General features: G+C 36.3%; 1 protein-coding gene across 3 annotated transcripts in view; it reads left to right on the top strand.

Moving 5' to 3' along the window:
* Positions 1 to 1589: 1589 nt before the first annotated feature.
* Positions 1590 to 24432, top strand: part of LOC116180216 (protein gustavus-like) — a 33114-nt gene continuing 10271 nt past the window's right edge. Inside the window, exon 1 of one of the 3 annotated variants that reach the window (XM_031500099.1) lies at positions 1590 to 1866. In XM_031500099.1, coding sequence (XP_031355959.1) covers positions 1664 to 1866 — 203 coding nt within the window. In that variant the 5' untranslated portion in view covers positions 1590 to 1663. Of the gene's footprint in view, positions 1867 to 23850; positions 24003 to 24432 lie in introns of those variants that run through there. The other 2 variants (XM_031500098.1, XM_031500100.1) reach the window with 2 other exon arrangements.

Here is a 24432-nt window from a genome sequence, read left to right as displayed (position 1 = left end):
GTATTACCGTCTGTGTACTAGTGCAGAACATTTTAAGCATTTAATAAAATAAAACGTGAAATGTGTATAAAATTCATTTATTTGCATTTGTCTTGGGTTTTTAAAATTAATTCATAACCCGACCATTCAAATTTGGTTTTGCGGGTCTATAGAGAATGTATGTTCTTTAAAATTATGTGCCAATTAGTTGCATATTAGGATTTTAAAGTGGAGGTGCGGGGGTGAATACTACAACTTCCATTAAATATCCCCCTAGCTATCCAAATGTGCTTTTGCAATTTTTGCTTTTTTTTTTATCAGAATTACAATCGGTGGTTGCTTTCGAAATGAAAGCCCTGTATAAACCCTTGCGTATTGAATAGAAAAAACGTTAAAAATCGATAGTGAGCTTTAATAATAAATTTGCATACGGATGGTCTTAAATTCTGGGTGAGGGTCGACCCCCAAATTATACTGATGGAACAAAAATGTTTTAAGTAAAAACGAGACCTAAATCATAAGGTTGCTTTTTTTTGTTTCAGAAACATGGGCACGTTTAGTGGAAAGGCCGAAATAGTGGGTGAGTATAATCACATTGTTCAACCCTTTCGAAAAGAATTGATTTGTGTAAATTAGAAATTATTTGCAGCGGTCCCTTTTCATCCAACCCCAACGTACACGCGACAAGCTGCCCACTGAAATATTACTGAAAATTGCAATGAATCTATTATGACGACCCCCTTTGTTTCACGCTAATTTGTTTAACGTTATTTTATTTAAAGTAAAAATTGTGAAAGTGCATGTCGTGTGTTAGTAGTAGGTACACGTGCGTCGATACTTTTTTCCAAGGGTGCAGTAACCCCTAGAATCACCCCCATCATACAGTACAGTTGATTGCAAATTGTGTTCAGTTTTTAAAATTCCGACCACTTTTTTTTTATAGAAATCTCAGGAAAATGTTATTTTAAACGTTAGTATGACCCTGTAATGACATATGGTATTGTTGATTGCAGTTAGGTAATGCGTTGTAATTGTAAATGACTTCGCGTGGGAGCTCGAGAAGGTTGTTTTGGCAGAAAAAAACTCGATTTTTCAATGAGCCATTCTAAATACCTACGTATTCGGTTATTATTTTCATTGCATTTGGCGGAATGTGGACGTATTTGCAAACGTTAATATAAGTTACAGTTAGCCAGCGATTTTAAAGATAGAAAATTTCTGAAAAAGCTTGCTCGGCTGAAAAGGACTCGCGGCGTTGCTATGGAAAAACCGCCCTTACATACGGCGACCTCAAGAAGCATTGTTGCAGGAAAATATTGGGATCAATACCGTATACTATTGGTTTTAGTCATTACAGAGTCGCAGCCAATAGTGTGGCGGCTTACATACCCTTGTACGAGTCGAGACGAGCTACGACATCCCCTCGATGTCCGAATTACTGCGCACGGACAATTAATTTAGTTATCGCGTACTCATTAATATTTTATTATCGGCGTTTTGCGTTAAAAAATCTTCTAGTGTATTATAAATAAATCGTCGGATTTGAAAAGTTAGCGGCGAAAATGTGCGATGTTATTCGTAGCTTGTGTTGGTGAGGGTTGAATGAGCCAATGGAGTTTCCGTACTTCGCAGGAGCGCAGCCAAGATTTGGCCGTCGTATCCTCAGTGCTGGTCGGCAGCGGTCATGATAACTACTCCACTGTTTGGCGTCTGTTGGCTGCCTAATAATTTCAGTGTGCTTAGTGTTCATAATAAGTTATTGGGACAATTAGTGTGGAACAATCAGTGTTTCTTAACTTTTGGACACGTGCAATCGGCTCCGTATGTCGGATTTTGGAATAGTATCGCTATTTTCCAGCCCTCTCATTCATTTACAATGGAAACTAGGTATTATTGTTATATCAACTTAATTTTAACGAAAAATTATCAGCTGGTTTTTCCCTGCCCGCAATTACTTCCATTATTTGAGCGGAATCGCGAACTGGGCGTTGTACGACTTCCAAAATCTATACGTTTCTTTTTCTTACGCTCATTTACCGTGGAGACGAAATTTTTTTGACCCTGAATATTTAAACAAAGAAAGAAGTAACTTCCTTTGTCGTAACTTTTTATTGCTAATATAATACTGATTCCATTCAAATTCATACCACGTACCGTGTAGTAACCATAGGACTATGGAGAATGTACGGGGAAACCAGGCAAAGATCAGGGAACAAATAATTATAATTTAATGTCGTCGTTTACCCTGACGAGATATCGCTTTAAATGATAATTATTTTGAGCCGATTTATAGATTCGTTACGCACAAAAAAAATTTACGACGCTCAAGGCGTGTACCAACCATTACGCTGCGTGTGTAAAAGTTAAAATTTCAACTTTTCTCCTTCACTTCTCACGCTCTCCGGTAAAAGGAAGTTAAACCTTTCAAAACAACGGCAGTACAACTTTCAGATGTTACACATTTTCAAAAACGCGCAGGTGAGACCTTGGCCGAGGTCTTCAACACCCAAGTATACTACCTCGGATTGTAAAAGTCAAAAGATTTTACTTTCAAAATAGCTCGATTCGCGAAATAAACCAAACCGAAAAACGTAGCGCGATTAAAACGTCTGGAAGTAGCAAAAATTACAGTTCACCTTGAAGTTCATCGTCTCGCGAGTTCTGCACGTCGACGAGCCTTTTTTTTCTGATCGAATGAAAAGTCTGTTTGGGGAGTGACTCACTAAAAACCACAATGGAGGTGAAACGTTGGCAACCTTCCACGTGGTGAGAAATTGGGATAGTTTCTGGATAGTCTTCTCTTCTTCGACAAAGGGTATATGATTCATAACCGTGGGTAATTTGACCTTTCTGTATACGGCCGGCGATGGGGACCCATTGTGTTGGTTCACAATTTTTCATCAGTTGACCGAAGGAATTGATTTTCTCAAGTTACGTAAGGTGTTTCCAGGGATCACCTGCTGTTTATTTGCACTATAAATTAACACATACTTTAGACAATTCATTGTGTTGTCGAAAGTTGTGTGTCATTAATAATAATAATTACTGACTGTGTAGATTTTTTGTTCTCAACGTTTGTCATTAATGGACGTTTGACCGACACTATTGTTAATGTACATAAAACCTATTATGGGTCGCATGATGGATCCATTTAACTTGTTAACAGTGGTGACAAGTTTCTATTGCACCCGAAATGTCACCGACATGGCTCTGAAAAACCGTATTTGGGTACTCAATGTAAATTTTCGTGATATTTCCCATTGCGAAAATTTAAGGTCTTCTCAGTTCTCCCTAAGAAAGGAAGGAACAAGAACAATACCTAATGTTTAAGGTGTATTAAAGTCAACTAATTTTGAATTCATTTAATTTATTAAACTTTGTACATTATTGGCGTCATCTGAATTAACCACACTTTCATCCATATCATTGTTCCATTTTCCTTCTGTGAGTACCCCTCCGACACTCTGTTATCGAGATATTTGCACTTAAACTGATATATCCAATAGATATGTTTCATCCATCCAGACGTTCTATTATTTTCCTTAGAATGAGGAATTAATTCAAAATGGAATTAATTCGTAATTTAATTCTATTTGGTGAATTAAATCCATTGGAATTAAGCCTTTTTTAGCACTGCTATAAAAGGGCTTAGAATTAAATCCTTTTACAGAAGGAATTGTAATTGCGAATTCTAAAAAAAAGGCTGAAATCACACGAAAGGCTTAAGCTACGATATGAAGGCTTAATTCCTTTCAGAGATGCTACATCAGAAAACACCCCATAGTTCATAAATAATTTTATCAATCTATGCCATGCTAAAAGGAAACGGTGGATGTACAGGGTGACCACCACAAAAACGAAACAGACTGAATAACTCGTAAGGAAATAGTTTTTGGAAAAAAGTAAAAGATATCCCTTTTCAACCAAAATCGACTTGTTTTTTTGTTTTTTCCAAAAACTATTTCATTGCGAGTTATTCGGCCTGTTTCGTTTTCGTTGTGCCACCCTGTATAAATTGGTATAGGTGTAAGTAAAACCAAGCAATGGTGAAACCATAGTCATTGAGTAAAACGCCATGGTGTAGATAGGTATCCATGGTATATACTTTAACTTTTTTATACAATGGTGCTGTGTAGTGTAGTGTCTCCAGAACCACAATGACATCACAAGAAGACTTATGAATTAAGGCTTGTAAAACACAATTCCTTTTTTTTTTTGGTAGGGCTTGCACAGCTCTCACCAATAGATATGTTACAACCAAACGTTCTAATCCCTCTACATGAGTACTCTCTTTTGACACTACGTTTTCAATACATTTGCACTCAAAGTTGTGACCCCACCAATTGATATTTTTCGTCCAGACGTTCCATTTTCTATTCTAGTTGTCCTCCGACAATTCGTTATCGAAATATTCGCACTTGATGTTCTCGCATCACTCATAAGTCTCTTACAAACGCTCTTTGTGAGTAACTTCTTTCGACACTCCGTTTTCGATATTTTTGCACTTAGATGTGTTTTGGCCAGACGTTCCATTTTCTTTTTGTGGGTAGCCTCCTCTAACACTACCTTCATCAATAGATATGTGTCGTCCAGACGTCTCTTTTTACCTTTGTGTGTACTCTCGTCCGGCTCTCTTGTGCCCCCCCCCCTCCCCCAATTACAAAAAGGTAAGGAATTGTAACCGAACTCGATAACAGGTTGTGGAGGAAAGTGATAGTTGGTACAAGTCAAATCCTTTCGTTGAGAGTTTTCATTAGAGTACCATGAAGAATAAATCCAGTGTTCCCCCTCCTCCGTAATTTTAACACCCAAAGATAGAACTAACGGCTTTCCGCTGTTGTCTCGGATTTTGGTGAAGGTTTTTTTAAATTCTGCTCTCTAGATGGGCTACCTGTGAACAAAGTTGGAAAAAAATTTCGATCTCGTCGTAATTTCGTATCTGGTGGATTCTAAATACATAAAGGACCCAAACTTATAGCTCCAGTAGAACCTCCTAGGTCAAAGCTACATTAGAACTACGTAGGTCGTCAAGTGGAATTTATTTAATCCTCTTATTAAGGTACATCTCTAATTTTTGTTCTTGGATGCATTAATACAGCCATACCTATAGCAATGTCACTTGTAGTAATTCAGTACTAATTCTCACGATACACTAATTCCACTATTTCTGGAGGGCTTACAGGGTGGTTCAAATTCACCGAGATTTTTCTCCCAATGATGAACCACGAATTTGAACCACCCTGTACATAAAAGTTTCATTATTTCTCGTGAATTTAGTATTTTTTACCAAACAGAAAAAAAAACAAGAAAAATTGACATTAGAGAAAGAAAATTACGGAAATATAGGACTTTATTTGTGTTGTTTGGTATCATTAATAATTAATTGGCATGAAGAAAACGCCATTTCTTTGAGTAAATTCAGTAAATTCTTCAATTATTGTTAATTTATGTAAATGGTGTAGGTAAGTGAAGCCCAAAACAAGAGACAGTATACCCACATATTTTTTTAGGTATATTGACCTCCTATGAAAATAACTTCGTAGTGGAAGTTGGTAGATCCCTACTCGAAGAAAGTTGGTGCATAGGGGTTTTTGGAAATAAAAATTACCTCGAAAATTACGTAGTCTGTAAAAAAATTCAAAAGTTTGTAGGCAATTTTCCTATAAACATCATTTGGTGTTGCTATACGTGTTTAAAATCAGTTAATTTGTGCAAGGCTTCTCATTTTCCAACATATCTGCATTTCCATGACAATTCCAGGTTTCTGCTTCATTTCTGTATCATTTTCAGAGTGGTGCTCCCCTTGAATATAATACAATCTATACTACATGCACAGACGACGGTGGTACCTTTCGAGGTACCTTTTTGATTTGTAAGCCAGGTGAAAATCCTTTTCTACAATTTCAAGATGTTGGTTAAATTTCGAGGAAACAATTATAATGTCGTCACACATCTATCAGATTATCAATAGGCGTTGCCATGTAGCTGGCGCATTGGTTAAACCAAAAGGCATTCTACGAAACCTATACAAATCTCTACCAGGCTGTATAATCTCCAGAAGATTCGGCAAGAGAAGAGGCATCTGCCAGTAATCAGATTTTAGATCGATCGAACTAAGATACTTAGCGTCGCGTCAAGAATGGTCAACACATAGGGCAAAGGGTAAGCGTCTTTTTTTTACCGCATTCAGCTGTTGGTAGTCGACGCAAGGTCTATGATGCGTACCATCCTTTTTTTTAACTAGACATACTGGAGAGGACCATGAACTTACCACGGTTCGCTAATGCTGTCCTTCAACAATCTGTTGAGCTATTGAACAAAAATAGTGTTTTTATTAAATGGTTCATCTATGATTTGTTGCTTAAGTGGCGAAACTGGGTAGTAACGCTGCTTAATTGGCCTTGTTCCGGGAAGAAGTTCAATTACATGCTCAGTTTCTAAAGTTCAACTTTTGTTGATTAAGATCTAGTTTTTCCACTTTACAATAACTTTATTGTCCGAATAAATTCTGTGGATACCATTGTTGATCCAATCGTTGTCAAGGTACTAATTTTATCGAAAGAGGGAAAGATTGGCCCTTAGTCATTTAAGGCATAACATTGTTCAACAGTTGTCGCATAGGACATTTGAATGGAAGTTGAAAATGTTGAGAAATGCCACACATCTCACCTCTGGGACTATTCCCTTTGCTATCTAGAAATCTCTCGAGAAATCTATTCCTAAGCTGAGGGTATGGGCTAAATCTGGTGTGATTCGTATATGGCCCATTAAACCGAGGAGTTAGTCGATGTGGTATTCTTTCGTACACATGACTGGTAGTCACTGGTATTCCCGTGGTAGTCTCTGGTATTCCTGTGGTAGTCTGTGGTAGTCACTGGTATTTCGAAGGTAATCAGTGGTATTCTCTGGTATTCCCGTGGTAGTCAATGGTAATCTCTGGTGTCCCGATGGTAGTCAGTGGTAATCACTGGTTTGCTGGTGGTAGTCTTTGGTATTCCTATGAGCATTTACTAACTTTTTCATTATTTTGCATTTTGCTTGTATGTAGGTATTTCCGGCATAAACTATGGTTTTCAGCACATTTCCAAAAAAAAATACGCTATTGTGGCCACTTCGTCTGTCCGTCCGTCCGTCCGCTCGTTCGTTCGTTGAGACGCTACTAGGTTTTTATCTTAAGATCTATTGTTCTACTTTTTTCACTGTTTGGTTCGTTATGGTGTCGAGGCTTGCACCAAGGAAGGCATTTCTTCTGCGTTTGTTGCTAAAAAAGTTTTTGTAAAAAAACAAAAAACCGTTTTTTACATGTTCCATAATTTTACACTTTTGCCGTTTATTAACGATCCTAGAGATCGTTTATAATTTTGTATTGCTGTCTGTCCATGTATCTGTCAGTGTGAACGATCTTTGTTTAGAAATGTCCGATAGCTTTGGCATCTCCGTTATTTATGAACTGAATTGCATGAAATTCAATATGGGCATAGCTTCAGCAATATAATACGCAATGCCAAAAATTGAGCCTAATCGATCAACATCGTGCCCTTTTCGCATCTCGACCATTTATAAACCGAATTGCAAACTTTTGTATTTATAAAAGTATTTAAATGAAATTTGATACATAGGCACTTGGAATAAAGGAAAATTAAACGCCAGTTTGAAAATTTGGTTTTGCGCATGCGCAGTGCCAACTTTTATATTTATGGAATTCTTAAAAGGATGTAGGCGGTTATAATAATTTTCAAGGAAGGACTTTTTCACAAGAGTTCAGGCATAATTTTTCGTGCTGTTTTGCGAATTTTGCATAGATAAAAATAAAACCTGGGAAGGGGGTTACACAGAATGAAATACCTAAGCATTTTCCGAATAATGAATCAAATCCACCCTTGTAAATCAGATTTATCTCAAAAGGATCTAGACTCGGATCTAGATCATTTTAAGAGGATCTTGATCTAGATCCTCGTCTAGATCCTATCTCGGATCCTATCTTAAGTGCGGACACTGGTCGCAGTCCAGTTACAACTCCTTCTTATGTCGCTGCCACCTGTGTGGTAGTCTTGAGTATGCACTGGTATGCATGTCTCTGGTATTCATTGGTAGTCTGTGGTATTCATGTGGTAGTCACTGGTATTCATATGGTAGTCTCTGGTATTCATTGGCAGTCTCTGGTATTCATATGGTAGTCTCTGGTATTCATGGGGTAGTCTCTTGTAGTCACTGGTAGTCTGTGGTAGTCTTTCGTACAACATTTTGTCCATGTGTTACCCCCTCGCATTAAACCAATAGGAGCGTAAACATAATCAGAGTCAGAGGTGTTTCCATTACCTACACTACAGTACAGGTTACAGTTTCAAGATGCAAAGTTAAACCAATATCTTGTACAATTTTCCAACCTGGGCCACCAACAAATCTAACGTCCCAAAAAAAGCCTAATATCGGGATATTTAAATATGGTCGTTGATCACCATGGGCATGAGAAATCACAAATTAAGAAGTGCCTTAATGGGAAAGACTCATGAGAAGAGGTCGTCGACTTAATGGGAGAACGTGTCAGGATCTTCGATTCTCGTTTCCCTGGTTATTGAAGTTTGAAGACTTAGAGATTGGATGGATTATTGCAATTTGGGGGGGGGGCATCAACAATTTCCTCGGGTTGACAATTATCAATGATATGACCCATTACCTGGCAATTCCAGCAAGGTAATTTAGAAACTCTTCTAACGGGAGGTATATATGAATCGGCTCGACACTTCTTCACTTCTAATTTCAAACATGCATCCTCACTTCTCGTAGTGTATGAACAACTGGTAATTGGGTTGAATAGAATGGAGACAAATTTCTAGACACATTGGGCTGTATATCTTCAGAGACAGTTCCATAACGTCGAAACATGGAAAATAAATTACGAATTGAGTAACTATGAAGTAGTACGAGCAAAATGGAATTATACCCATCATAGGGGTGCATTATCTGTGCCAAAACTTAAATTACCTTCAGTGCATTTGTGTGTCTCTCGGGGTAAACGTCAGACCCAATTTGCTTGTACCTACTGTGTGAAATATTCTGTGGTTTGTGTATTAAAGAAATAGTTTCAGATTAGATCGCCAAATTTAAATTATTTTGTAACGCACCATTAACTTCTAACGAGTAACTTTTGGCAACACTTTGACCGAATGCCCCCAGCCACGCTCCCGATTGATTCAAAAATAGATCCCGGCCTTACGGAGCGTGGCCCTCCGAATACCTGAACGTGGGAATTTTTATCGCCGCACAGTGACCCCGTTATGGCCGTTTTAGAAATTTACGGAAACGCAATATTGCCACTTGCGTAAAATTTATGAAAAATTAAACATTTATCTGTCGTAGTTCTCCTCAATTTGCCTTGTGGAAAAGAAACGTTAAAAGTGAAGAAATAATAAATCGGAAATAGACAAGATTCCGTCAGTGCAGAATCCGCTTAAAAGAAATCATGTCCCCTACTAGTCTAGCTACATTGGTCCTACAGAAAGCCAGAATAGTAGCTCGTATGCTTTTTAAATGATCTCCCTTGCCTGTGTTGGTAATTTGGTTGGGTGTCCTTTCTTTGTCTGTGGGTCTGGTTGGGGCCTTACAATATAAAGAAAAAAAAAAGCAATAACGTCTCTCATTTAAAAACATTGCTTCATTTTATTTGCGGTGGAGTCTGCCATTTTGTTTTTCTTTTGTAATTTCGAGGATTGAAGGTTACGATGCTTAATTATCTTGTGCTACAGCGAATGATTTAAAACAATCGTGAGCGTGGTGCATTGTGTATTGTTTTGCTGTATATAATTTGAACTTTGAACCCTTCGATTGCAATTACCTACAACCTCCTCGTATATAGGTAGATCATCGAAAAAGAATTCCAATCGCCGCCGTTTCACTGCCTTTAAAAAACTAACTTTCGGTTTCGTTTGCTTTTACTTTCTCCAAACCGTTTATGAGGATTATACAATAAGGTGAAAGTGTAACTATAAATATTTGCTCCATTTACTTATCAAAATCTTATTAATAACCCATACCGGGGTCATACCTAAACTTTCTTGGGCGTTCGAGTAAAACAAAGACTCAAGGATAACCCGTTCTATCTATTACCAAACACCAAAAAATGGCTATATTTCTCACTAACATGTGCAAGACCCGCACATCCTACTTACGTTGATGCTATATTTGGCCGCTGATTTAGTACAGATTTCTATCATAAACGGCGGCAAACGAATCGACAAATTTTCATATGCGTCCGGAGGTGATTGATCTTTTTTTAAAATGTATTAAACGCGGGTTTATTTTAAGACACCAGGTGACCCGCGTTTGCTATCCCAATGATTACAAGGAAGTGGAATGTTACAATTTAGCGTTTATTGGTCAATAAAAAAACCGGGATTAAATGCAACACGTATTACAATGGAACGGCAGTTTATTTTTAATGAAATTTAGGAAACGGCCTTATTTCGACTCGTGTTAAAAATGTGTGTTGTATAAGTGAAGATATTGCGCCTCGTTTGGTATTGCATCAAATTTACCCTTAGAGCTTTGTTTCAAAAAAACGCTTTTACGCTCTCAGGTCGTTTCCTGTCCCTCGTTTTTTTGAGGAAAGTGCAGGTGCACGAGTTTGCTTCATTCATCATTTCGATTGATGTGAATTACGTCCGTGCAGCCGTTTGTTTTCAAAAGGCTATACATGAGGCCCGTTTTTCGAGCTCCAACATGGGGATCTCGGTTATTTGAAGAGATGATTTTTGTGAGGAATTCAAATATGTTATCGAAAAATTCAAGGCACTCTAGACCTGGTAGTTACAGTAGATAACTTTTTAACGTAACACAACGAAGTTGAGAACGTTTATGTGCTCGACTTTCCGTCGTCTGTCTGTCTGTTCCATCGAGTTCTTGGCCCTTCGGCCTTCGGGTTTTCACTAATTGATAGCTGCTACGGTTTATATTTGCCCGTTACTAATAATTTACAGTTGTATTACGCGGAAACACACACGAGTGGGTTTTGAAACATTTTCTATTTCTTATATGGCAGCCATATTTTACTCATGTGTGTCATATGATATGTTAAAACTTTAAGATTCCGCGGACATATGGAAAAACCATTTTTGCGAAAAGTGCTTTGGAAAGGACGTGCATTCTTTTGTTTAAAAAACACATTTTGATGAAATTTAAAACATATTTTTAAGAAATTTACTATGCTTCTTGGAAAAATTCTTTTATGAAGAAGAAAGGGAAAAACCTGCTCAAAACTATTTTCTAACGAACACAATTTCAGACCTTTTGGTTTTAATTAAATGTAAACTGTTTAATTCAGTACAGTTATTGAATACAAAATAATGTAGTACCTACTTACACAACGTTCACGTTCAAGTATCGATTTTCGCCATTTGTCGAACACGCTTGATGGTAGGACTTGTTATAAAAAAAGTGAAAAGTTTCTGTAAGAAGCAAAATAGCATTGCCATTGCTCGTGAAATTGTCTATTGTAGGTATAATAAACTGTTTCAAACCAATATAGACAACGAGCGACAAACAAAAGACGAACGGACAGAAAGTCCAAATGGTTAAAATTTAACTAGTTAGTCCCCTACCGTTTTCTACCCATTACTGAAAACAGAATTGGAAAATTCGGAACCGTCCACGAGTTATCATGTACACAGACGGACGGACAGAAAGTCCAAAATCAACTAGCTGCGTCGCTCGTTAAGTAGATGCCCTTGTATCTACTTATTAACGAGCTACCCATGTCCCATTTTCGACACTCTTTTGTGTGTTGGTGCTATCAAAAAAGTAATATAGGATGTTATGGGCTTAAAATTAAAATGGTAAAATCAAAATTTGAAAACTTGACCCTCAAGTCATACGGGGGGAAATTTCAGAATGACCCAATAATTTCTTAGTTAACAAAAATACAGACAAGTGTTTATTCAAAAGTTTCTTTATGATTGTTGAATAATCTGCCACTTTCAAAATTAGTATACGCGATTAGGTAAAAAACTAGACCTAACCTTTTTTTGTGGAACACCCTGTATATTTTATTCGAAAAAGTTAGCATATTAAATTCTCTTTCCAAAAATATAACAGTAAAGAAATTCAAAGTCAATGTTGGTTCGTAAAGATTCCAAATTTTTTTAAATCTTTGAACCTTTCTTAAATTTTTTTTATTCTTTTTTTTATTTTTGAATTGTTTTTAAAATTTTTTGAATCACGTTTTCAAAGTTAGTATACGCGGTAAGGTAAACAAGTTATCGGACCAAACCTCTTTTTTTGTGAAACATCCTGTACCTATATATAATTCTAAAATGGTAGCATGTTAAATTCTCTTTCCAAAAATGTAACAGTAAAGAAATTCAAAAAAATTCTATATTGATTCGAAAGGTTCCAAATTTTTTTATCCCTCTTTAACTTTAGACCTTTTCTAAATATTTTAATTCATCTTTATAATTTTTGGAATTGTTTTTTAATTTTTTTTAATCACTTGTTTTTTTTAAATCATCTCTAGTGTGTTAAATGTTTGAATAGAGAATTTAATATGCTATCTTTTAGATTCAAATATACAGGGTGTTCTAGTTAAAAAATGGGGTTAGCTCCGATAACTTTTTTAGCGGACCCCACACACTAATTTGGAAAGCGGCAGATTATACAGCAAGTACGGGGGGGGGGGGGGGGGGGGAGATCAAGTGACCACATTTGAAATTGACGTCATATCTTTATTTTTCTAGTTATCCGGATCACAACTTGTAGGTAACCAGCGGAAGTTTTATTACCATAAAAAGAAAAATTAATTACCAAAAAGAATGCCTGATAACTACCGTCCTTCATTCATTTCAAAATTTCAAAATAACACGTTATTATTATGGAAATGTTTAGGGACACCAAAAATATTAAATAATACTTTGTACTCTTTCAACCAGAAGCTCTAATTTGAACTTCAAATTTGTGTAAAAAATGTTGAACATTTTCCTTGTAATTTGAAATATTTTTAGTTGCAAGGCAAAATTAGATTACGCATAGCTTCAGATAGATAAACGACTAGAACTGTGATCAGATATCCAATCCACTACAAGGCAAACATCTTTAGTTTTACCACAGATTTAAATATACTATATTTAAATCTGTGGTTTTACAATTATGCGACCACTTTGTAATCTCATTTTTATCAAATATTGATTTTCACCTCATTAATTAAATTTTTCCTCATATTTATTAACACTCGGAGTAGGGGTGAAAAGGATATAATGAAGGTTATTAAATCGGTTGGTTAGCATAAATATGCACCCCAAATTTTAAATTTTCAGATTTATTTTGCATATTTAGTAAGATAATTATTCTCGTGGGTGTAAATTTCAGCCAAAACATTCATATTTAAAAAATCTCCAACATTTAAAAGTGATAATCGATGCAAATTATTTTCTATTGAACTAATGCAAAGTTGGCATCATACTTGGCAACAATTTAATGAGTTTATGGTGCTGAAAAGGAAAACATCAGAAGTTTTTAGTGCCTACTGAAGACCTGATTCATTGGACTGATGGGGATTCATAAGCGGCATTTTTCTTTCTGAAAAATTGCGGGGATTAGTTTACGTATTAAAGAGCTCTGGTTCTTTTATTGGGCTTCATTTAACTTGGTCAAATGTCAAGTGTGAACCGTTTCGTTGCATTTTTACGTTAGCTCTTTGGCAGAATAAATCGATCAGCTTGAAGATGTATGCCGCCTACGTTCCAATCTATTCTAACAGGACATCTGTAACACCCACTTGGTCTTACACACGTTCGACAAGTTTTTTTACTTATTTAAACAATAATCAACACACGAAATAACTAAAAAGAGACTGACAGCCGCCTTGTTATATAGGTATCGGTCGTCTGTCGCAAATTCTTTCTGGGCATTCTGATGAAATTTTTAACAGTGTAGATGCTAAACAATTCGGGGGCGTTCATAAGTAATTTCATTTCCAGTTGAAAGGAGTAGATCCTTTTGCGAAAATATTTTATAACGCTGACGCGGATTCTGTGAACTAGACGGGCGTTCAGGAAATATTTCAGATTTTCTCACGTGGCATTTTGTGGCAAAGACATTTAGCGTTTGCGTATTTTTTCCCATAACTTATGGAAATCGAGCGAAATTTCAACTGTTGCGGGTTATTTAATAAATGGACCATATAATTTAATAATGGCCAACCTTTAGATTACTAAAAAAGAAAATTTCATATTTCACTTACATAACCACGTTTAACGTAATCCGTACGAGAGAAGTATGTCAAGTGTCATAAAATCGCAGAAAACAATAATGGTTTCAATGACAAAACATAATTGTTTACGATTGTGTACTGTAATATAAGTATATACATATACGGGGATTAAGCTTTGAGGTATATTTTCGAAAGTTTGCATATTAAGTTAACAATTCATTCATTCTAAATTTATTCATAGCGTTCGTTGGAAAAGTCTAGGTAATCTTGACAAATGCCTCGGTTTGAAAAAAAAAATTTAAATTGTTAGTTCGCACTTTCACATCCTTTCGCCGAACAATTTCCGTAACTAAATTGTGGCAATTTTATAAATTTGTTAATCCGAGACATTTTTTACTCATTCTTCTTTTCAAACGATCAATTTCGGGAAAGCATATGCATTACTTGTACAGGGCTTTCATTTTAAACCCGATTGTAATTAGTCAATTTTCATAAAAAATCACACTTTAAAATGATAATATCCCACCACATCGTGTGACAAATAATTTATAGCCTCTTTACAGAAATACTCGCAAAATCAAATTTGAATGGTTTTGAATTGATTTTAAAAAACAAAGACAAATACAGAGTAAACAAATTTTAAACATGTCACGTTTTGATCGTATAAATGTTACTTTATTAAATGCACAAAATGACCTCCATGAGCACACAGAGAAATAAGACTGCTAAAATTCTTCATTCTGTATTTTAGCTCTTGAATATTGTCAGGTAGAGTTCTATACACTATCGTTTGCAAAAGTCAAGCGGAATCCAGTCCCATCTACCGAAATATCCGATTTTGAATCAAACCAAACTATAATGCGACGTAACCCCCTTTTTGCGTGAACTTCTTTAGCGCATTTTCAAAAATGTTCACTGTCTTGGCTGTCTGTCAGGTGTAAAATATCATATTCGGATCTTTACTTAAAAGCTATTAGATAATGAATTTTCTTTTCTTGAATTGTTTATATGTTAATTGCACAAAAACGTGCCCCAAAAACAAATGATTTTTACGCGGGTTAAATTTTCTCAATTTTATCGTATTTTCTGTACCCCTAGTAAAATCTGATGATACTATAATACCTCTCAAGAATAAATTATTAATTAAGTAGTTTAAGATCATATACCAGCCCTTCAGAAAATTGACTAAAAATCACGTGAAATTTGTTTAATCCCCCAAGCCGCACAGCGCGGTATATGATTAGTTGATTAATGCCTGAAGGGCCTCGCTCTACTCGTAATCTGCTTCTATATCGGACTTTAGAGGGAAGTAATGGCCTGTACCTAACAACATTCGCGTTTCAAAATTTCTGCGCGCCGGAATCTATCAAACTGCTACAAATGTTAGGGGGTACTTCGACAAGTAGTAAACCATAAACAAAGCTAAAGTACTCTCAGGTCTTACATTTCATCCCCTGAGGTGACGAGGTTATCTTCTAAAAATTGACCCAGATCCAACATTAATTTCAATTTCTATCAGAAATGTCTCACGAGGCGGAAAAATAGCACACATATTTTGTAAGAGGTCCGAAGTACTATCCATGGCCATCTTTTAATAGAGCGTTGGATAGGCACTTTTTAAGGGCCCTAAAAGTTCCTTCAATGCATGGTGTCAGATTGAAAGAGTACCTATAAAGGCTTTTTTTAACCTCTGTTCGTAATGGTGTATTTGGTATTTTTGGTGGAAGTTTAAAGTTCTGTGTAAAGTATCGGATGGCCCTTCAAAGTCACTATGAACCTATCAGTTCAAAACAAACCACCGACTGCAATTTGTAATTTTGATTTTAAAAAATGAAAAATTGCACGTTCATTTAGATTACTAGGAGGAAGTTCAGCTACCTACTGTAAAATTATAATATGCACCCTCCCCCCTCGTACACCTCATTTTAAAGGGCATAAAATTGTCTTTACAAGACGAAAGTTTCGCCAATTCGCAAACGTTTGTGAATGATGCATTTGTGATGAAAACGCGGCTTAAGTAGAACACCGGACATGCGCAATAGCATCCAAATCTAAACAACCATAGGCGGCACAAAAATGGGTCGCTTCATATTCATTAAATTAATGTACGAGTAGTTTTTTAGCTCATGTTTGATTCTCAAAAAAGGAGCTTATAGTTTCGATGACTGTCGGTCATTCGAGCGCGTTCTTTATAAACCGGGCGAGATCTAGACAACGAAATATCGCCGAGCCTTGGGGTTTTTAGCATTCAGTTCGTATTATTGAGTTATTCCTGCATCGATGATTCAGAAAGCTGACCGCCATTGCTGAAGTCCACAATTTAGGAATTTAGTTTACATACTCGTACCTATATAGGTGGATAATTTATTTGAATTTATAATTTATATTGAAAACGATTCATCATAGGGGAAAATGGTTATATTAAATAAAGTTTTCTACAACTTTTACGCACTAGTTTTTTTCGAATTCCCAACCGTTCAAGGTTTGTTTGACCGTGAGGGTCCTAGCCAGAATTCTTTGTCAATGGCACCCTCATCATCAGCTGAAGGAACTATATCGTCTTCATGCACAATTAAGCATTGCATTTCGGCATCATCCACGTTTGGCACTCACAATTATTGGTGTAGCGGCAAAATATAGCACCTTTGCTGCGGGCTGCTTCCTTCATGTTTCACCCCCGCCCTTGTGGAGCTCATTCCCAATCCAAGTTATGCTCTGGATGTTAGGCCAGGCCCAGGTATTGTTGTAAATTAATGGCAAAAGAGGAGGGGGTGCCATGGAATGACCACCACGATCGTCCGACTTGTTCCGGCTGATTTCTCTCATTGGGGGCATTTGACAACGGTATAGTATACGGGGTGTTCAATTTTATTTTGTCCACTATTGGTATCTCGAGAATCATAAGGGCTACGAGGTCGGTTAGATTAGCAAGCAATTTCTATTTTACAAGAGCCCTTTACCCATTGGTATTGGTTCACAAATTGTGAACACCAACTTTGTTATTTTAAAATTTTGAATGGAACTATTTTTAGTTTATTTCCTTATTCGATAGACAATTTTAGTCTGAATTCACCGATATAAAATTGATGTAACAATTTTTATGGTAAAAATGCATGCTTAGATTTATTTCATTACAGCTAAAAATAAGTGTGCCATGGACAAAACAAATTGAATATGGATTCAGATTTTAGAGTGCTGTGACCGAAACAATTTATGTTGTTTACAACTGTCAGTTGCTATTATTCAATTATTATTGTTGTGTGAATACCTACTGAATAAGCTTAATTTAATAGAAAAATGCGTAGTTTTACTCATGTAAATGTTCATTTACAATGTATCAGGAGAAATATCCTGGAAGAGTACCTACATTACATATATATTTTCGAAGATTAGAAGCCAGTTTACGTACAACTTCATTTATTGAAAAATCGAGACCAACAATAAATAATGACATATTTTGAAGCAAATTCAAGGGGATCTATTAAGAGTACCAGTACATAAAACAGACCGTTAAAGGTTTCGCACTTCGGCGCATTTTCGATATATTTATCAGTAGGTACTTCTCAAAAGGCTACGGCTATGTTTTTCTTTACTAAAATTATCTATGGTTAAAAGAAATATCTCAATAACTAAGAAAGTTAGCATTGCACAGTCTACGCATTCGCGCATCTTATTTTTGCAATATGCGATATGTTTGCCTTTACTAGAACCATCTATGGTTAATAACTAGAAGCATTTGTGGTAAAAATGTCAAAGAAATATCTTCATAAAAAGGAAGTTGGATGCGCACATCTATTGTTTACAATACCTATGAGATATGTTTGCCTTTAACAGAGTGATTAAAATTTCTTGATAAATATGATATCCTGCGCATGCACTCATTAATCTGATGTTTACAACATGCGATACGATAAGAAAGCTGGCATTGGGCAGTCTCCGCATGCGCACATCAGATTTTTTACTATATGCGATGTGTACCTTTACTAGAAGAATCTGTGGTTAAAATGGAAACAATAGTATATTACGTAACGAGTGTTGAAAGCGATACTTTTCACACGAGTGTGAAAAGTGGCTTTCAAACGAGTCATGTACACTATTTTTCCTTCGATTCTACATACAACCAAAAATCTACTTCCATAATGAAACAAAAGTTATCTTATTTCGAACCAACTACTAAAACTATCTAAAAATACGAAATAGATTCAATTTCTCTTTAACGAACTATTGTTATAATTACTTTAGCAAAGACTAAAGAGGTAGGTACTTGTCGTTTGGAGCTTCTGCAAGAAATTTACTAATATTATTAGACGTACGCTACTTTTCATACCTCAGCCGCAATTTAGTAGCGAGTGTAGTGGATTTTGCCTCTTTTCTATGATGTTGGGTGGAGTACACTCTACATCCATGGAAGAATCACTTTTCGCCATTAAAAATAAGTAAGGAATTAAATGCGTTGCACCTGGGAATAAACTCAAGAATAAACTAATCGCAATTTTAGAGTTTGGCGTACGCCTACTACGTTGATGTTACAAGAAGATTAGACTACTACGAAAGCAAAACGTAACATGCGATTTGCTTTCTACTATGGTAGATCTTATGAGAAAGCAAATCATACGGGTGCGTTTTGTTTTCCGTTACATTTTGCCATAAGTGAGCGAAATTGTCAATTTTCAAGTAAACATAATTGTACGACATAGGTATGTCATTTTCAATGAAAGTCGTAGGAAAAATATATTAATAAATCAGAAAGTTCATTTCGCACTTCGTTCAATAATGTTTGTATATGAAAAAATGCCGCTTTCTTCAGTAACCACTGCAGGCTCCAGGTGACTCCCGTTTTAACGAAAACAGTGTGTCCTATTTTGGTTGAGAGTGAGACTGCAGTACCTACCTATATCTCGGCTGTTTTTAAAGATAGAGACTTGCGGTTTTCGCGACCTTGGGTCACTTTTCTGTGAAACGTTTAATACTACAAACAAACTCAGCCTAGCTACGTTTGTTTCCGAGATATAGGGTGAAAACGAAGAGTTTGACTTTTTGGGATGTTATATCGTATGTTACTATACCCATGTATTTATTTATTTATATCTATATAGAATCCCCGTTATTCTGAACCAGGAGGAATCTTATGAATGGCCACTTATATTTTCCGAGAGATTTTCCTAAGTTTACATGCACGTCATCGGTGTCTTAATGCATCTGAATTAGGTATCTTTGCAGTTTGCAATCGATAAAGCGAGGATAAAACAGAATAAGTGTGTACCTATAGGTGCATTATGGTTGGTGCACCTATACGCCCTCATCAAGATCCTGAAAAATTCGAATTTTCTGAAGATTGTTAAGATTGTGAGGAATCTGAACATTCTGAAAATTGAAAATATTCCGAAGATTTTTAAGAATTTGAAGTACCCGAAGAGTGTACCCGCGCGAACGGTTGTGGGGAAACATTTAATTTCGACCATAGATCCGAAAAAGGTTAATTTAGGTACCTATACTCAATCCTAGCAGCTCTGGCGCAACAATTTTTTAATTTTGTGGCGTATATAGTCTTATAGATACATACAGGTACAAATGTAGCAAACAATTAATTTAATATACAGTGAATTTTTTTAAATGCGAACATAGGAGTTTGCATGCAATGTAATTTCCCTATGTTCGATTTAAAAAAAACCACATCAACCTATTGAGTAGTTCAAATGAGTAGTAGATACAATTGCCAGCTGTCACATTTTTAAAAATACCGCCGTCCAATTTAATTACGAAATCGGTTGGGTTATTGCTTATAATATCAGGGCACTTCGAACATTTATTGTAATTGTTTTCGGTATTTATTTTCTTATTTTCTTCATTTATGTATTGAATAGATCAAATTAGTAGAATACCAGGTGCACATGACCTACAAATAATTGAAGGTCAAGTTATCATAAGTTTAAGAAAAATGTATCCTAAAGTTGCTATGGGCTCACATGGCTTCTTTAAAAAAGTCTTACCGAGTGCTCTTCATCATAAAGACTATAGAGTTGCTGTTCATGGTTACACAAGTTGCGCGATTTGGGAATGTGAACCGGGCACACCTCACCTCATAGATTGATGTGTTTTTTTTTAATCGAACATAGGGAAATTACATGGCATGCAAACTCCTATGTTCGCATTTAAAAAAAACTCACTGTATGTATATGTATACCTAAGTGATGTTAAGCAATAAATCCATACCAACTTTTTACCATATGTATTCAAAATCACCCCCGTTTGAACGTATCGTGACTTATAGTTAAATTTTCTTCACATTTAATCAGATATAAAAATAAATCATTCCGTTTCGAATAATCCGGTACGGATAAATTTCCCATAAAATCGAAAATATTTTAATGGCTTATCGAATTGTTTCCGATGTTAGTTACACGTTGAACACGCTGTAAACAAAGGTACCATCGGTAGTACAGGAGTAAACTTAAATTTACGGAATAAAATATAAATACATAGCTTGGAACCACCCATCTGTCCCACTCTTAAAAGGTAAAGAGATATTCCATTGAAGCAAAAGATAAATTTTGTGCAGTTATCGCTTCATTTTATATGAATAGCTAAGGAATTTATTCCCCTTTTAAAAATGAACCAATGAAAACTGTTTTGTTTCACATAATAAGTATGTAATATATAATCTTTACTTGTACAAAATTCCCTATTGGCTGTATTAAAGCTGTGCTTTCTTAAAGGTGAATTTAAACCAGTTGATTTGTTAGTTCGGTATTCAGGTGTATCGGACTTTTTAGTAATTCATTATAACTACTACAATAGCCAGTTTCTCAAGTAATTCGTTGTTTAAACAAATGTATCTCTCTCATTTTTTGATTTACGAAACTGGGTTAGCTACTAATCGAGATAGTACATTCGACTTCCGGCGTCCTGTTCGTTCTTTACTGGGAGTTCGAAACATTTTGATAATTTCTATCCTTTACTCTCGCCTTGACCGTTTCAATTCAAGTATTTAAACAATGTCTTCACTATTCAATAAAATAGTGAATTTTTGCGGTCAGTCCCAAGCAAATTGAAAGAAACAGTTTTACAGCTATCGGACAAAATAATATGGACACCCTGTATACGACTCTATTTGATAATATACATTAATAACTAATGAGGCGCATCACAAGCAACACTTTTGTTAATGTTAGTGAAGAGTTTCAACATAGCGTGAAATTCATTTATTAAACGGCAGAGCAAAGCTTTTTAGGGGAGTCGATGTTGCCTGTCTGTCTGTCTGTGAGTACGATAACTGGCAAACACTTGGGCCGATTAGGTTGAAACTTTGCACAGTTGACCTATATACCACATGTAACAAGTCTATTGAAAATGGGTCAAATGCAATGACCCTGGCTTTATACCGGATCGGCATTACAGGCGGTTGATTTGGGTCTGTCTTGGTTTTTTAAATTAATTCATTATCACACCACCAAAATTTGATTTTGTACCTATTTTTGTAAATTATGGGTTGGTGCGGGGGTCAATGCTAAAACTAAAGTAAACCGTTAGACTTTGGTTTACTTTAGTTTTACCAAAATTACAATTTACAGTCGGTGGTTCGTTTGAGAATGAAAGCTCTGTAAGTATATGTGATTTTAAATCAGTGTAGGTACACATCTTTTTACTGAATCTGACTAACAGTGGGCACAATGGGCCGTATGAATAAAAGTAAGCAAATGCTTATACTTGCAAAATTCAAAGTAAATACTCGTAACTGCCCCTTCATACTGGTCTGTTTAGCATGGTTTAGCAGCGCTGCACTGCGTCCTGTCCTTCTGCGAGTACTTACTTTGAATTTTGCAAGTATAAGCATTTGCTTACTTTTATTCATAGGGCCCAATGCTCTATTAAACAAATCCGCATTTACTGAATGAGAGGCAACTTGATATTGTTATTAAGTGGATGATCTTTTATGTTAAAATGTGCGTTTAGTAGTTCAAGCAATTGCAACTTCCTACTTATTGCGTAACCGGTACACTGTACAAAAGAACATTTTCATTACTCGAAGCACAACAAAAGAAAGTTGCCCTAGCTAAATATGTGTTTTGAGTGAACCGAAATGATATCGAAACGTCGGCGTCGATCGCGCATTCAAATTTGCCGTTTCTTTGCCGTTGCAAATCAGTAACCACCCCAAAGATGTAAAATTTACTGAATTTAATTTGATAACTGTTTGCTGACCTCCCGAAGGGAAACACGCTTGAGTCATTCCGCAGCTCGATGACCTTTATGTTTTCATACACTTTCTAGTCCATACGCTACGGCGTGTGAGAAAACCTTAAAAATAGCCTCATTAATTCCTGGGATTTTCGAATCTTAATGAATCGCCCTTGTATATAACTGTCGCGCTTTCACGACGCGAAGCTTCCCACATTTTGGAAAGTCGCTAAAATAATATAATAATCGTCGGCCATCGTTGCGCGCTTTCGGAACGTTACGCATCTGTCGTTTTATGAAGTACTTTTTAGGGATGCGCCGCAGATAAAAATGTTACCCCGTTAAAATCGGACACATGGCAGCAGTCCTTTTGTTGTCCACGGCGAATCGAAAATTTATTAGGAAAATTCAGCGCAGGATTTCCTGCTTTTTTCTTAATTTGTGTTGATACGCTTCCCTACGCACAATGAGAGTGTGAGTACCGACCAGTTTCTATGCGAACGTGTTTTGAAGGATGTTGGTTTTAATTTTTTTTATACTATGGCTTCTTTGGTGTCAAAGTACTTTAGGTTTTCCGTTTGATGTGGTAACATGCGGGCCCATTTCCGATGGTATTGAGGGATTAATCGCGCTCATTAATGAACGTCTCCGCTTTTTAGATGTAATTTTTGAAAGTCTACCTGAAGGTTTGGATCTCTCTCCCTCTCTCTAGTTTAACCCTTTACTTTTCCCATGCATTTTTATAATAATAAACCGGTTTTCCGTACCGTTTAAATGTTTGAAGTCGTTATAGGATGAACTAACAACCCCTTTGCCTTAGATAGACAAACCCGATGGTATAAGTGAAACAATAATATTTCTTGAGACCTAACGGTAATGCGAAATCATTTCTTTGCCCCTACCTTGCAATTTGTTGCTTAAGGTACGAAGTACAGATATTGGAAAGTGGTCTTAGGGTTAAAGGACAAGCAGTCCAGGTAAAACTACACTCTGTCTGATAGTCGTGCTTAGTTCGAGCCGAGTTGGGTGTACAAAAATTTAGGATGAGACGGTAAGAATAACGCAGAAATATTATCCTTCCTCCTATTATAAAGCAATATCCTTGGAGGTGTTGTAATGAAAGAACGTCGCACCTTTTAGGTGATTATCTTTACTCTTCCTTCGCTTGTTCATGGTTAATGATTCCTTGGGGTTAATTATAATATTAGGCAGCTGGCGTCTCTATTTTGTATGTTAATTACGTAAAGAAAGTAGCTGGTTCAATGACATTTTTCGCCAAACTCCGGCGACCGCTTTGTTTGATCGATATTCCTAATTTTATTTTTGTTCTCGCACCATGTTATACGTCGTCTCGTCGTTGATAATTGGTACTTCCCGCTTGCGCTTTGATTAACTTTCGATAGCAATAAACGGATGTTGTTGCCGCAATCATAATTTGCTTCCAATTTGAGTGCGTGGTTGAGGAAATAAACACGGAGCGGCACCACTAGTAAGAATTCTTTGTTCGATACACGTGCTCAGACGTCATAGTAGAAACACAGTTGGAGTTGGCGCGACTCGCGCTTGGTCGCATCCATTTGTTCTGTGCAATATTTTAGTGTTATTGGACGCTATTTTAAAATAATATGGAGATTGCTAGGCGAAAGTAAGTGTTTATTAGTGTTTTTACAATTTCGTGCGTAATTTACCTCGATATCACGTCCCCAACTGTTAAAATCCGATTATTTTTGTACCGTATGCGCGCGCGCGATTTTGACAGGTGGCGTTCAGTTTGTTTTCCTCCCTTCTTCGGTGGTGCGTTGCCTTTTTTCCCCCATTCGATCGGTTCCGTCGACCGAAGTTATCGCATTTGAATGAACCTATTTTACGACGAGGCCTTGAATTATTACTATCAAAACAAATCCCTGTAAAGGCTTATCTTATCTTGTGTGTGTTCAAATTTTGGTTTTATCGCACAATGTGAAATTTGCGCGAAATTAAAAATTTCTTCCTATTTCTGTCCGTATAGTGTGCGCGAGCCGTAATTAGCGAGTTAGTCATGCCGAGTTTGGGATCGTGATTCAACCTTACTTGAA

This window comes from Photinus pyralis, unplaced genomic scaffold (genome assembly GCF_008802855.1).
Source record: "Photinus pyralis isolate 1611_PpyrPB1 unplaced genomic scaffold, Ppyr1.3 Ppyr1.4_LG9, whole genome shotgun sequence".
Taxonomy (NCBI): domain Eukaryota; kingdom Metazoa; phylum Arthropoda; class Insecta; order Coleoptera; family Lampyridae; genus Photinus; species Photinus pyralis.
Note: the sequence above shows the minus strand (reverse complement) of the source record. Positions and strands in the feature narration are given on the sequence as shown.